This window comes from Suncus etruscus, chromosome 6 (assembly GCF_024139225.1).
Source record: "Suncus etruscus isolate mSunEtr1 chromosome 6, mSunEtr1.pri.cur, whole genome shotgun sequence".
Taxonomy (NCBI): domain Eukaryota; kingdom Metazoa; phylum Chordata; class Mammalia; order Eulipotyphla; family Soricidae; genus Suncus; species Suncus etruscus.
The window spans coordinates 45,235,113-45,248,527 of NC_064853.1; the positions used below are offsets into that span (position 1 = coordinate 45,235,113).

Consider the following 13,415-nt stretch of genomic DNA (forward strand, 5'->3'; position numbering starts at 1 on the left):
TCTATTAGCTATGTTCTGCTTTGCTCTGAGCTACACTTGGTAGTGCTCAGGGTCTACTCCCAGCTCTGTGCTGTGGGGTTTCTTCCTGCAATGTTCAGAGAACCATGCCCTACTAGGGCTCGAATCTGGACCTCTTGTATATAAATCCCACACTCATTCCACTGAGCTCTATGACCCTGTTGGGGAACTTGGAGATTTCAGAAGGCCCTTTTTCTACTCCATGGTTCTGTGGTAGACTCCAGGCACAGTGCTCTCGGTAAGGGTATTCTGATTACAGACAGTGTAGTAGTGGCAGGAGCCAACAACTTCAAAGGCAAGAGGTCCCCCCACGGCTCCACATGCCTCCCACCTAACTTCCAACACCATCCTTCTGTCCTAGCCTAAGGGGCCGCTACAGAGCTAGGGAGCCCAGTCTTGTGCAGCCCCACACTAGCAGGCCTACATGACCCTGAGACCCTTGTTCCCAGTGCTCCTTACCTGTCCAGCCCAGGAGCCCTCTGGGCCCTTCACATGGTCTTGCTGGCTCAGCCCGGCTGCCCAGACAGCTACAGCTCCCCTTACTGTCGCCGCCACCACTGACTCCCCGCGCCCACGTCCCACCCTGACTTCCTGCCTCCTCCCGAGGGCCCTGCAGTCAAGCGGGCCCCAGCAACACAACCACAAGTCTCCAGCACCCCAAGTTTCCTGTTACCGTAGCCCCTCAGTCCCTAACCCCTGAGGGTCTCATACATCTCATACATGGTGGAGGGTCCCCCACCATGTCCTGCTCACTCTAAAAGTGACCAGTAGAGATAGAGGGCACATACTTGGTGAAACATCCCTCCTGTCCCCTTGGGGGGACCTGGCCAAGAGATTTCAGGTCACCTTTGGACTCCATGGGTGCAGAGCAAGCAACACTGAGTGGAAGGCCAGAGCCCTTACTGTGAAAGACTTAGAGCAAAGTGACCTGTCTTGGAGGTGAGGACCAAGGTGACAGAGGAGAGATATTCTTCTAGTTTAAGAGGCACTGAGCACAGCAGCTATCAGACACAGGGTAATGACCATGTCTCTTCAGGGCTCAGGACTGTAGACTGCGAGATGTAGGTTAAAACCCTCTCATGGATAAGATGGACAACAGGATGTTAGGAGGCCAGCAAATCAACACTGATGTCCCAGAAGGCGAACAGCTGGTCAGGGGAAGAGGGCAGACTCTTGCCCTCTCTGATCCCACTGGAGAGCAGGACAACACTTGAAATTAGGCCAAGGCCAGACCTGGGCACCTCTCCTGTGACATGGGGTAGACACAGCAAATCCCGGGCCCAGGGGCCAGAGAGATAGCATGGAGTTAAGACGTGTGCCTTTCGGGGCCGGAGAGATAGCATGGAGGTAAGGCGTTTGCCTTTCATGCAGAAGGTCATCGGTTCGAATCCCGGCGTCCCATATGGTCCCCCGTGCCTGCCGGGAGCAATTTCTGAGCATGGAGCCAGGAGTGGCCCCTGAGCACTGCCGGGTGTGACCCAAAAACCACACACACACAAAAAAAGACGTGTGCCTTTCATGCAGAAGGTCATTGGTTCAAATCCCAGCACCCATGTGGTCTCCCGAGCCTGCCAGGAGTGATTTCTGAGCGTGAAGCCAGGAGTGATTTCTGAGCGTGAAGCCAGGAGTTACCCCTGAGCGCTGCCGAGTTGATCCCCCCCCAAAAAAAAAAATAATACAGAGCCCACGCACCCAGATGCAAGCAGTTCAGCTGAGACTTTCTTTTTGTGATAGCATCTGGAGACCTTGTGAGTGGCAGCAAGGCCACTGAGAATCTCCCTTTTGGGGGCCAGAGCAAAAGAAACAGCAGGTAGGGCTCTTTCTTGCCCTCCATGTGACTGACACCCCTTATAGTCTCCCAAGCCCACGAGGAGTAATCCTGGAGTGCAGAGCCGGGAGTAAGCCCTGAGCATAGCCAAGTGTGGCCCAAACAACAGAAAAAAAAAAATCACATCTTCCTCTGAGGCCAGGCTGAGGGCCTGCGATGAGGTAGCCTCTCTCAAGCCCCATGCAGCTGTGATGACAGTATAAAAGTGCCCCATCCTTATCACACCCCAAGCCTGCACAGAATGAGCTAGCTGGGGGGGAAGGGTGGCCACAGAGCATTGTTGGGGTTTGTGGGGTGGGAGCGCTGCTCTGCGCACCTCAGCTGTGGAGAGAAGGGGGAGACAGGAAGTGGGTGGGGGGAAGAGGAAGCCAGAGTTGGAAAGTCAGACAAAGAAGGTAGTGCGGAAACAAAGATATATAGTGAAGAAAAAATAAAATACCAAAACACCCGGAAAGACACAGAGTCCCAGCTAGGTTGGTGCTTAGGGGAGGAGGGGGTCACATCCAGTGGTACTAAGGGGACTATGCAGTGCCAAAGCTCAAAATTGGGCCTTCTGCATGCCTGTTGAGATCTTTCTGGGCCTTCTGATAATGACATTGGTGATTGTGATGACAGGCAATCGCTAGGACACATTTATGGAGTACTTGCTGTGACATAGCCACCTGTTTATAGGACCGGAAGGAGTATTTCCCCTTAGAGGTGCAGATTCTGGGGTTGCAGTGATAGTACAGTGGGTAGGGAACTTGCCTTGCCCCATATGGTCTCCTAGCCCACCATGAGTGATCCCTGTGTGCAAAGCCAGGAGTAATCCCTAAGCATCATTGGATGTGCCCCCAAAAACAAACAAACAAAAGAGAGTGAGACAGCAGAGTTCTTGAGAAAGGACTTTAATGTGTGGGAAGTCTATGTATATCTATGGCCCCAAGCAGGGGCAACAGGGGAACAGGATGATGGCTGAGGTTTTAGCCCCAGAGACCTAAGTTAGACCCCCAAACTTCCCTACCCAAAGGCAGGGTTGTTGGCTCTGGGGTTTCCCTCAGTTCCCTACCCCAAGGGCCCAGGAGAGGCAGGGGTCCCTCAACAGAGGGTGAAGCGCCGGGCGCTGATGTTCATGCGCGTCAGGCCGAGGTGCCGCAGCGGCGGGGCCAACTCCAGCTCCATCTCGGCCTCGTCCAACAGTTCCTGGTGCAGGTGACAGGCTTGGTCCACCTTCTGCCGGTGCAGCTGCGCCCGCAGCCTCAGCAGCTGTCCTGCCAGCTGCCGGTCCTGGGCCTGCATCGCTTGCTGCAGCCAAGAGGGGGCGAGAGCCTGCTGCACTGGCCCTTGGTGGAAGGAACCATTTCCACCCTTCCAGTCAACGCCCTGGGGAGTCCTCCCCATCCGCCAGGCCCTGACGCCTCACCCTATCTACTTCCCTCCTCGCTTCACACATCATGATTCACACTGTGACTGCGAAACCACTATTAAGCAAATACAGATGTCTGGGTTCCATCCAAGGATCAGCTAAGAGGAACCTCCGATTTGCAGACTGGACATTTAGTGGGGAGAGGAGAGAAGATGACCCACTCTCTGTGATGCTCAGGGTTTTCTCCTGACTCTGTGCTGAAGGATTACTCCTAGAAGTGCCCAAGATGCTGGGAATTGAACCCCAGTGGGCAGCTGCAAGGGAAACACCTTACACTTGTTTATACTATGCATTTGTTGGGGGGTGCCTGAGTGGGTGAGTGAGTGGGTGAGTGTTCCTGGGGTGAGAACCCAGGATCTCACATATGCAAGACAAGTGCTCTACAATGAGTCATATCAGCATACATGTTGTTTTAAGAATCACCTAGTTGGGGGGCCGGAGAGATAGCATGGAGGTAAGGCGTTTGCCTTTCATGCAGAAGGTCATCGGTTCGAATCCCGGCGTCCCATATGGTCCCCCGTGCCTGCCAGGAGCAATTTCTGAGCATGGAGCCAGGAATAACCCCTGAGCACTGCCGGGTGTGACCCAAAAACCACACACACACAAAAAAAGAATCACCTAGTTGGGGCCGGAGAAATAGCACACGGCATTTGCCTTGCAAGCAGCCGATCCAGGACCTAAGGTGGTTGGTTTGAATCCCGGTGTCCCATATGGTCCCCTGTGCCTGCTAGGAGCTATTTCTGAGCAGATAGCCAAGAGTAACCCCTGAGCACTGCCGGGTGTGGCCCAAAAATCAAAGAAGAAAGAAAGAAAGAAAGAAAGAAAGAAAGAAAGAAAGAAAGAAAGAAAGAAAGAAAGAAAGAAAGAAAGAAAGAAAGAAAGAAAGAAAGAAAGAAAGAAAGAAAGAAAGAAAGAAAGAAAGAAAGAAAGAAAGAAAGAAAGAAAGAAAGAAAGAAAGAACCACTTAGTTGTGGGGCTGGAAAGCTAGCATGGAGGTAGGGCGATTGCCTTGCATGCAGAAGGACAGTGGTTTGAATCCTGGCATCCCATATGGTCCCCGAAGCCTGCCAGGAGCGATTTCTGAGCGTAGAGCCAGGAGTAACCCCTGAGCACTTCTGGGTGTGACCCAAAAACAAAACAAAACAAAAAAAAGAACCACCTAGTTGGGACCAGAAAGATAAATACAAAGGTTAAGGTACTGCCTTGCACATGATTCAATTCCCAGCACCACATATGGTTGCCTGAGCCCTGCTAGTAATAACCCTGAGTATAGATAATGAGAAACCCTGAGGGGCCAGAAAGATAGCACAGTGGTAGGACATTTAGAATCTAGAGTGTGGGAAGGGAATGAGAATAGACCCAGTAACTGCCCACTTCTGTGTCTGTATCCTGGCTGAGGAGCCCAAAACGGATTTGCCTTACTTAGGGATTCTTTTTCTTTGCTTTCTTTCTTTCTTTCTTTTCTTTTTTTCTTTCTTTCTTTTTTCTTTCTTCTTTCTTTCTTTCTTTCTTTCTTTCTTTCTTTCTTTCTTTCTTTCTTTCTTTCTTTCTTTCTTTCTTTCTTTCTTTCTTTCTTTCTTTCTTTCTTTCTTCTTTCTGCCTTGCATGCGGCCAACCCAGGAGGGACCCAGTTCGATTCCTGTCATCCCTATGGTCCCCCAGCCTGCCAGGGACAATTTCTGAGTGCAGAGCCAGGAGTAACCTCTAAGCACCGCTGAGTGTGGCCCAACAACCAATCAATAAATCAATTAATAAATAAAAAATAAAGTAGAGAAACCCTGAGCATCAATGTGTGTGTCATTTCCCAAAGGAATCACCTATTCAACCCATGCTCCAAGATTCCAATTAGCTTGGTGCACTCAGTGCCTCCTTTCATATTTTACTGTAGCTAGAGGATATACCAATTCCCAGAATAAGGGAGGGTATGCTTTCCCACTTGTAAACTGTGTACCCCAAGAACAAAGACTAGCCCCTCAGCACAAGAGCGAACATCTGAATCTTAAACAAAAACTTTTAGCAAGATCCCCAAGTAATAAAAAAAAAAAGAAGAAGAAGAAGAAGCGGGGCCGGAGAGATAGCATGGAGGTAGGGCACTTGCCTCACATGCAGAAGGACAGTGGTTCGAATCCCGGCATCCCATATGGTTCCCCGAGCCTGCCAGGAGCGTTTCTGAGCTTAGAGCCAGGAGTAACCCCTGAGCGCTGCCGGGTGTGACCCGAAAACCAGAAGAAGAAGAAGAAGAAGAAGAAGAAGAAGAAGAAGAAGAAGAAGAAGAAGAAGAAGAAGAAGAAGAAGAAGAAGAAGAAGAAGAAGAAGAAGAAGAGAGAGAGAGAAGAAGAGAGAAGAGAGAGAGAGAGAGAGAGAGAGAGAGAGAGAAGAAAGAAAGAAAGAAAGAAAGAAAGAAGAGAAAGAAAGAAAGAAAGTAAGAAAGAAAGAAAAGAAAGAAAGAAAGAAAGAAAGGAAGAAGAAAGAAAGAAAGAAAGAAAGAAGAAAGAAAGAAAGAAAGAAAGAAAGAAAGAAAGAAAGAAAGAAAGAAAGAAAGAAGGGGGCCGGAGAGATAGCATGGAGGTAAGGTGTTTACCTTTCATGCAGAAGGTCATCGGTTCGAATCCCGGCGTCCCATATGGTCCCCCGTGCCTGCCAGGAGCAATTTCTGAGCACGGAGCCAGGAAAAAAACCCTGAGCACTGCCGGGTGTGACCCGAAAACCACAAAAAAAAAAAAAAAAAAAAGAAAGAAAGAAAGAAAAAGAAAAGAAAAGAAAAAGAATCCCTAAGTAAGGCAAATTCATTTTGGGCTCCTCAGCCAGGATACAGACACAGAAGTGGGCAGTTACCTTCCCACACCCTAGATTCTGGTGTTGGTCCAAGGCCCTCTCCAAAGCTGTCTGACCTGCCAGACTCACCAGCTCCTGGCGGAGCCACTCAAGGGCAGAATCCATTGAGGGGAAGCCGCAGATGGTCCCAGGCCCACCTGGCCGAAGTTGGAGTGGTGGCCGGCGCCAGGCCTGACTCTGGACTTGAGCTGTCCACTCCAGATATGACGGCCGCCGTGTCTGCAACTGCAGCTTGGCCGTCAGTGCCTTCACAGAGTCTAGGCTCTCTGCCTCCTTGTTCTCCTCCTCATCTTCACCCAGGGCCTGGAACTTTAGTGACACCAGGGACATGATGGGTTTTTGGTGAGTGACAAGCAGTCTGCAGCTCTGGGATTAAGGAAAGTCAGGCAGTATTTTCCAAGGAGATGTGGTAGAAGCTTAGTGCAAAAGAAGTGTGCCAGTCAGTGGGTGATAGGGAAGGTTCCAGGTGAGACAGGAGATTAAGTGTCAGAGTGGGTGGGCCAATGGATGTGGGAAGCCCAATGCCAAGTCTAAGATTTTCCTGAAGACTCCCCATGAAGGCACGTGATACCCCTCCGGATGGGAGCAGGAGGAGTCCTGTACCTATGACCTCTTGGATGCTTTTTATTGTTGTTGCCCAAAAGGAGACACCCAGTTCCCAGAAAGGAAGTTACTGCAGGATAAGGAAAGCATCATCCACACCAGACTTGGCCCTCTTCCCAAGACCCGTGAAGGCTATGAAGGGAGGGTGTAGGGACAGGCAGCAGCCCAGACCTCAACGTGACACTGGCCCTTCCACAAAGGAGCCCTGGCCTGGGACTCTGGGAAAATGGGTTTGGCTGCTGGTTCTAGGAAACTTAGAAGAAGTTTCAAGAAGTGCTCAAGAAGGTGGGAACAATGAGTGATTTCAAACTGCACCCTAAGGGCCCAAGGGTACAGCGAGTAAAGTGCTTGTCTTTCACTTTACAGACCCAGGTTTGATCTCAGGAATCACATCTGGTCCCCCAAACCCTGTCAGGAGTGATCCTTAAGTGCGAAATCAGAAATAAACCCTGAGCACCACTGGGCATGGTCCCCCTAAAAAAAAAAAAAAAAAAAAAAAAAACCAAAACACTATACTGTAAAAAATTATAGTTTCCCTTGGAGGGGCCAGAGCAGTGGCACAGGTGGTAGGGGTTTGCCTTGCACGTGCTAACCTAGGACGGATCATGGTTCAATCCTCCGGTGACCCATATGGTCCAGAAGCGATTTCTGAGCGCATAGCCAGGAATAACCCCTGAGTGTCATTGGGTGTGGCCCAAAAACCAAAAAAAAAAAAAAAAATTATAGTTTCCCTTGGAAATCCCTCAAGAATTGTGTAGGATAAGGATAGAGATGTGGGGACAAGAGAAATAGTACAGAGAGTAGTATATTTACCTTGTATGGGACCAACCAGGTTTGATTCCCAGCACCCCGTTGCATCTCCTGAATGCCTCAGAGAACTCTGAGCACTGCTGAGTAAAGATCAAAACCAAGCAAACAAAAAAGGCAGAGTTGTGAATGTGTAAAATGGTTACAAAGTAGGGTTCATGTCCACAAATATTGTCTTTCAGCATCCCCTTGTTTTATATATATATATATATATAATTTTTTTTTCTGGAGGGGAGATGCAAGGGGTGTTGGCGATCAAACCAAGGACCTTTCTCAAATCCAGGAGAGCCCATGAAAGTTCTCTCCTGCTGAGACACATGTCCAAAGGGCTAGTAAGACCCTTTAAAGCAAGAGCCCATCAGATTCTCATTAATCAGCACTTCACACAAGTTAGAGCAGTGTACAAGAAATGAAAGAAGAATCAGAAGGAGGGAGAGATGAATCCTCCAGTAAATCTACTTAATCTTCTGTAATTTCCCTGCTTTAGTGTGTGTCTTGCCAGACTTGCCAAGACCGCTATTATGAACCAAACCTTTCTCTGTCATTACTGGTTCCCAACACCAGAGTAGGGAATTGATGCAGACTTGGTCAAAGGATTGAGTCAAAGGACTGGGACTTCAGAGCCTCTCTAGAGGGCGCAGTTGAGTAGAAACGGTTGCGGGGGGGGGGGGGGGGGCAACACAGCTGTTTTCTTTAAGGTGAACCAAGGGATTTCCCCTGCCTGCCTCCCTTGTGAAGGGGGAAATAACTAGTTCCCACTTTCACACCCACCCTTAACCCCTTAACACTCCCCCCACTAAATACCGGAACACAAACACAGATACACACATATATACACATATAGATAGATACATATACATATATATGTATATATATGTATATATATACAGAGAGAGAGAGAGAGAGACAGTCGTGTAAACAGAGGACAAGGACTTCAAACAAGCTTCTTTTCCCCAACTGGATGAAATCCAGATGTTTTCCTTACCAGGAAGAGGGACTGGTTTTAGGAGAAGATCACTTCCTCAAGAATGGCCTCTTTAACCTTAACTACCGTTGGATTGGCTTCCCCAGCTGCCCAGTCAGTTCTAGTCCCCTGACACTCTTGCTCCAAGGGCTGCCCTGTCCATCCCTCTGCTGTGACTCAAACCATCCCAATTGCAGTTCTCCCAGATGATTTGTACCAGCTGAGTGCAACCTGCCTTCGGCTAGGTATTCACCCCCCCATGCTGTATTGTTGTTTATATATAAATTAATGAGTCCTAGTGTTGGTTTGCGGGGCACACCAGTCGATGCTCAGTGGTTAGTTCACTCAGGAATTATGCCTGACAGTGCTCAGGGGACCATATGGGAAACTGAGATCCAACCAGGGTTGACTGCAATGAAAGACAGGTGCTCTACCCGCTTTATTATCTCTCTGGCCCCATAACTCAATCTTTGGCCATATTTCTCCTCTGGATGCGGGTGAGGAGAATGAAGCCTAACCCCCCAGCCATCCCCAATGTCAGGGATGATTCTGGCATCGTCACACTGTGCTGAAAGGACCTGACGGTACTGCGGCTAGACATAGAATCTTGGAAATGATGCTGGATCTACCCTGCCCAATGGAGATGCATGGGGTGGTGGTGGTGGTGGTGGTGGAGACTGTGTGCACCCAATACCTATACCTGTAAACTACCCACATGAAAAGAATAAGCTACTGAACAAACAAATTCAGCACCCAGTACTATCCTAGCGCACAGATAAAAGGTGCAGGGTGGCAGGAGAAAGCGGAAAGACGGGAGCTGCAGTGCTATTGTAGCTAGGAGAGAGTGAATGAGTTGATTAGACATTCTATAGGTATCTATCCTACCCCAAGCACTGCTCTCCTTGGAATCAGTCATCACTATCCTTTCTTCCACTACCCCCAGGGTTTAAGATTGGACGATTCCTGAACATGCACCCTCCAGAATGCTACTGAGAGTAGCTCGTTGGGGTACCAGGAATGAGCTTGGCAGGGGCACAGGGAATGAGCACTCATTGGATGCCTGGGCAGCAAACCAGTGCATGGCGACTAAGTTAAATGAACCAGAACTTCAGCTTATGCCAGATACCTATGAACGCGATGATGGTGCCTTGAGCTTCAGACATTGATGTTTGCAGCTTCACAGTGCTTAGTTACCACAACGCTAGGAGCAGGTCTTGTGAGCCCCGCCCCTCCCACTGTCAAAGACCCCCATCCCTTCCATATCCCCCAGTCCACCCAGTCTCCACCCCTCTCCACTCTCTCTCCACTCTGACCCTGACCTCACCCTCCTGTGGTCACACCCTTGCCCATCTGGGGCCTAGAAGCACAGTCACCCTTGGACAGTCTTCTCCTGAGGCCCCTCCACTTTCAAAGCACAACCACTCAGACCTGTGTCTCTGACCTGAGTTCCTAGCGCTCTAGCTAGCCCCACCTGCTCAATTCTAGCTACAGGATGTGAGACCCTTTCCTGTTCCTGAGCTGGCTTCCAATCGCTTACTCCCTATCTGCTGATGCTCCAGCTAGACCCTGATCACACAGCAGAACTATGCTCCTTGAGGATAAGGAGTTGCTGTCTTCTGCGGTGACCATCCAGGGCTCACCTGATGGCTCTGGGCTTTATCATGGGCATGGACTAGGCCCACATGGCCAAACAGGACCTCATGACCTGCAGCAGCAACTACCCCGGCTGGAAACAGTCACCTTGACCCCTAAAGAAGTAAAGGGATCTCCACCATCCTCTCTCAGACTCTCCCCTGCTACACCCTTTATTTTCTTTCCCTGGGCCACACTTGACAATACTGAAGGCATTGCACTCCTGGCAAGTGCTCTACCCATTGTAATATCACTTCAGCCCCTCCTGTGTTTACACTCTTCATAGGTGTATGTCTGGGTGTGTGTATAGCATGGTCATTGGGAGCATTGAAGACTTTTGGAGCCATCCATCCAGGTGGGTATTCCACCCTCACCAAAGCTTATTACTTTCTAGGCGTACTAGCTGCTGGATAGAAAAGGCTTTTTTGCATTTAATAAAAATGTCTACACACACACACACACACACACACACACACACACACACACACACACACACACACACACTACTAGCTGCTGGATAGAAAAGGCTTTTTTGCATTTAATAAAAATGTCTACACACACACACACACACACACACACACACACACACACACACACTCTCTCTCTGATTCCAGTCCTGCCCTGAAGATGGTACTATGCACAGTTGAATCTATTTCGGCTGTCTCCATATGAGATCCAGGAGGATGTCCAGAGGAGTTTTTTGTTTTAAGGGAGAAAGCTGGCTTTCCTACGCAGAATACAAAATGGCTGATTCCTTTAACCATCGTTGCACAAGTAAGAGTCTGAGATGGTGGCCAGCCCAGACAAGGCAGAGATGAGCAAAGATCAGAGGTCAAATGATTCATTTGAGTTCAGTGTGCCAGTTGTAGCTATGAGGAGGAGCCCTGAGAAAGGAAACTGACCCCTTCCCTCCGTTAAGAAGCTTCTCTAGTGGCCCTGGAAGAGGAGTTGTTAGGTCTGAGAACTGGGACAGATTCTATAGAGAAGACTACCAGAATTCAGGGAGCAGAAAGCCTGACCTTGTACTGTGTAGGGAGCTGCAGGACTTTCAGAATGGTGGGAAGGAAGAGAGTGAAGTGGAGGAACAGGGAGGAAAAGAGAGAGATTGAGATAACTGGAACCCAGAGAGATAGCTCAAGTGTTAGAACACATACCTAGCCTGTGAAAGACCATGAGTTTGATCTTACTTGCCTCAACAGTTAACAAAACAGAAAAGACAAGGATGAGACCTTGAAGCTGGACTATGAGCATAGACTTTATACTAAAGTCTGTGGAGCTTTTATTTTATTATTTATTTATTTAAAAAAATTTTGTTTGTTTTTGGGTCACACCCAGGGGCGCTTAGGGGTTAATCCTGGTCTGCATGTGGGGCCATATGGGATGCTGGGATTCGAACCACTGTCTGTCCTGAATTGGCTGCGTGCAAGGCAAATGCCCTACCTCTGTGCTATCTCTCTGGCCAGGCTTTTATCTTTTTTTTTTTTTTTTTTTTTTTTGGTTTTCGGGCCACACCCGGCGGTGCTCAGGGGTTACTCCTGGCTGTCTGCTCAGAAATAGCTCCTGGCAGGCACAGGGGACCATATGGGACACCGGGATTCGAACCAACCACCTTTGGTCCTGGATCGGCTGCTTGCAAGGCAAACACCGCTGTGCTATCTCTCCGGGCCCCAGGCTTTTATCTTAATTAAAAAAAAAAAAAAAAAAAAACTACAGGGGGACCAGCTGAGGTGGCGCTAGAGGTAAGGTGTCTGCCTTGCAAGCGCTAGCCAAGGAAGGATTGCAGTTTGATCCCCCGGCGTCCCATATGGTCCCCCCCAAGCCAGGGGCGATTTCTGAGCACTTAGCCAGGAGTAACCCCTGAGCATCAAACGGGTGTGGCCCGAAAAAAAAAATACTACAGCGGGCCTGAGCCAAAACAGCAGTAGGGCGTTTGCCTTGTATGCAGAGGACCCAGGACAAACACAGGTTCGATCATAGGCATCCCATATAGTCCCCCGAGCCTGCCAGGAGCAATTGCTGAGCACAGAGCCAGGAGTAACCCCTGAACACTGCATGCAAGACAAACGCCCTACCTCCATGCTATCTCTCCAGGAGCGATTGCTGAGCACAGAGCCAGGAGTAATCCCTGAGCACTGCATGCAAGGCAAAAGCCCTACCTCCATGCTATCTCTCTGGCCCCTATTTTGTTTTTAAAATTTTATTATTTGTTTATTTACTTTGGTTTTTGGGCCACATCCAGCGCATTTGGGGTAACTCCTGGTTCTGTGCTCAGAAATCACTCCTGGCAGGTAAGGCATTTGCCTTTCATGCAGAAGGTCATTGGTTTGAATCCTGGCATCCCATATGGTCCCCCGAGCCTGCCAGAGCGATTTCTGAGCATAGAGCCAGAAGTAACCTCTGAGTGCAGCCGGTGTGACCCAAAAATTAAAAAAAAGAAAAAAAAAAAAAAGAAAAGAAAAGAAAAGAAAGAAAAAAAGAAAAAGAAAAGAAAAGAAAAAAAAAAAAGAAATTGCTCCTGGCTGGCTGGTGGACCATATGGGATGCCGGGATTCGAACCACCGACCTTCTGCATGAAAAGCAAACACTTGGGGCCGGGCGGTGGCACTAGAGGTAAGGTACCTGCCTTGTCTGCGCTAGCCTTGGACGAACTGCGGTTCGATTCCCCGGCAACCCATATGGTCCCCCAAGCCAGGAGCAACTTCTGAGCGCATAGCCAGGAGTAACCCCTGAGCGTTACTGGGTGTGGCCAAAAAAAAAAAAAACAAAAAAAAAAGAAAAAAAGAAAAGCAAACGCCCGGACCTGGAGAGATAGCACATCGGCGTTTGCCTTGCAAGCAGCCGATCCAGGACCAAAGGTGGTTGGTTCGAATCCCGATGTCCCATATGGTCCCCTGTGCCTGCCAGGAGCTATTTCTCAGCAGACCGCCAGGAGTAACCCCTGAGCAAGGCCGGGTGTGGCCCAAAAACCAAAAAAAAGAAAGAAAAGCAAATGCCCTACCTCCATGCTATCTCTCCGGCCACTAAGCCATATTTCTAACCTCTATCGAAGACTTAAGCAGAATTGAACAGTTCAACCTACTGGGAGGTCACTGAGATGTTAAACAGGTCAGACAGATCTTGCATGTGGCTTATCCAGGACAGACCTGTGTTTGATTCCTGGCATCCCATATAATCCCCGAGCCTGCCAGGAGCCATTTCCTTTTTTTTTTACTTTTATTTTATGAAGACAAAGATGCAAAGAAAGAGGACAAGGTAAAGTTACAGAAGTCTCAGAAGAAATCCCCTTGCTGACACCTTAATTTTGAACCTTCAGCCAAAAAACA

The 13,415-nt window shown here is 49.0% G+C and overlaps 1 protein-coding gene across 1 annotated transcript; it reads right to left on the reverse strand.

Moving 5' to 3' along the window:
• Positions 1-2,876: 2,876 nt before the first annotated feature.
• Positions 2,877-6,582, reverse strand: FAM167B (family with sequence similarity 167 member B). The gene is made up of 2 exons (XM_049775094.1): positions 6,156-6,582; positions 2,877-3,130 (listed from the first exon to the last, which is right to left on the reverse strand). The coding sequence occupies exons 1-2, from the start codon at positions 6,414-6,416 to the stop codon at positions 2,924-2,926; spliced, it is 468 nt and encodes a 155-aa protein (XP_049631051.1). The 5' UTR covers positions 6,417-6,582; the 3' UTR covers positions 2,877-2,923.
• Positions 6,583-13,415: the final 6,833 nt, after the last annotated feature.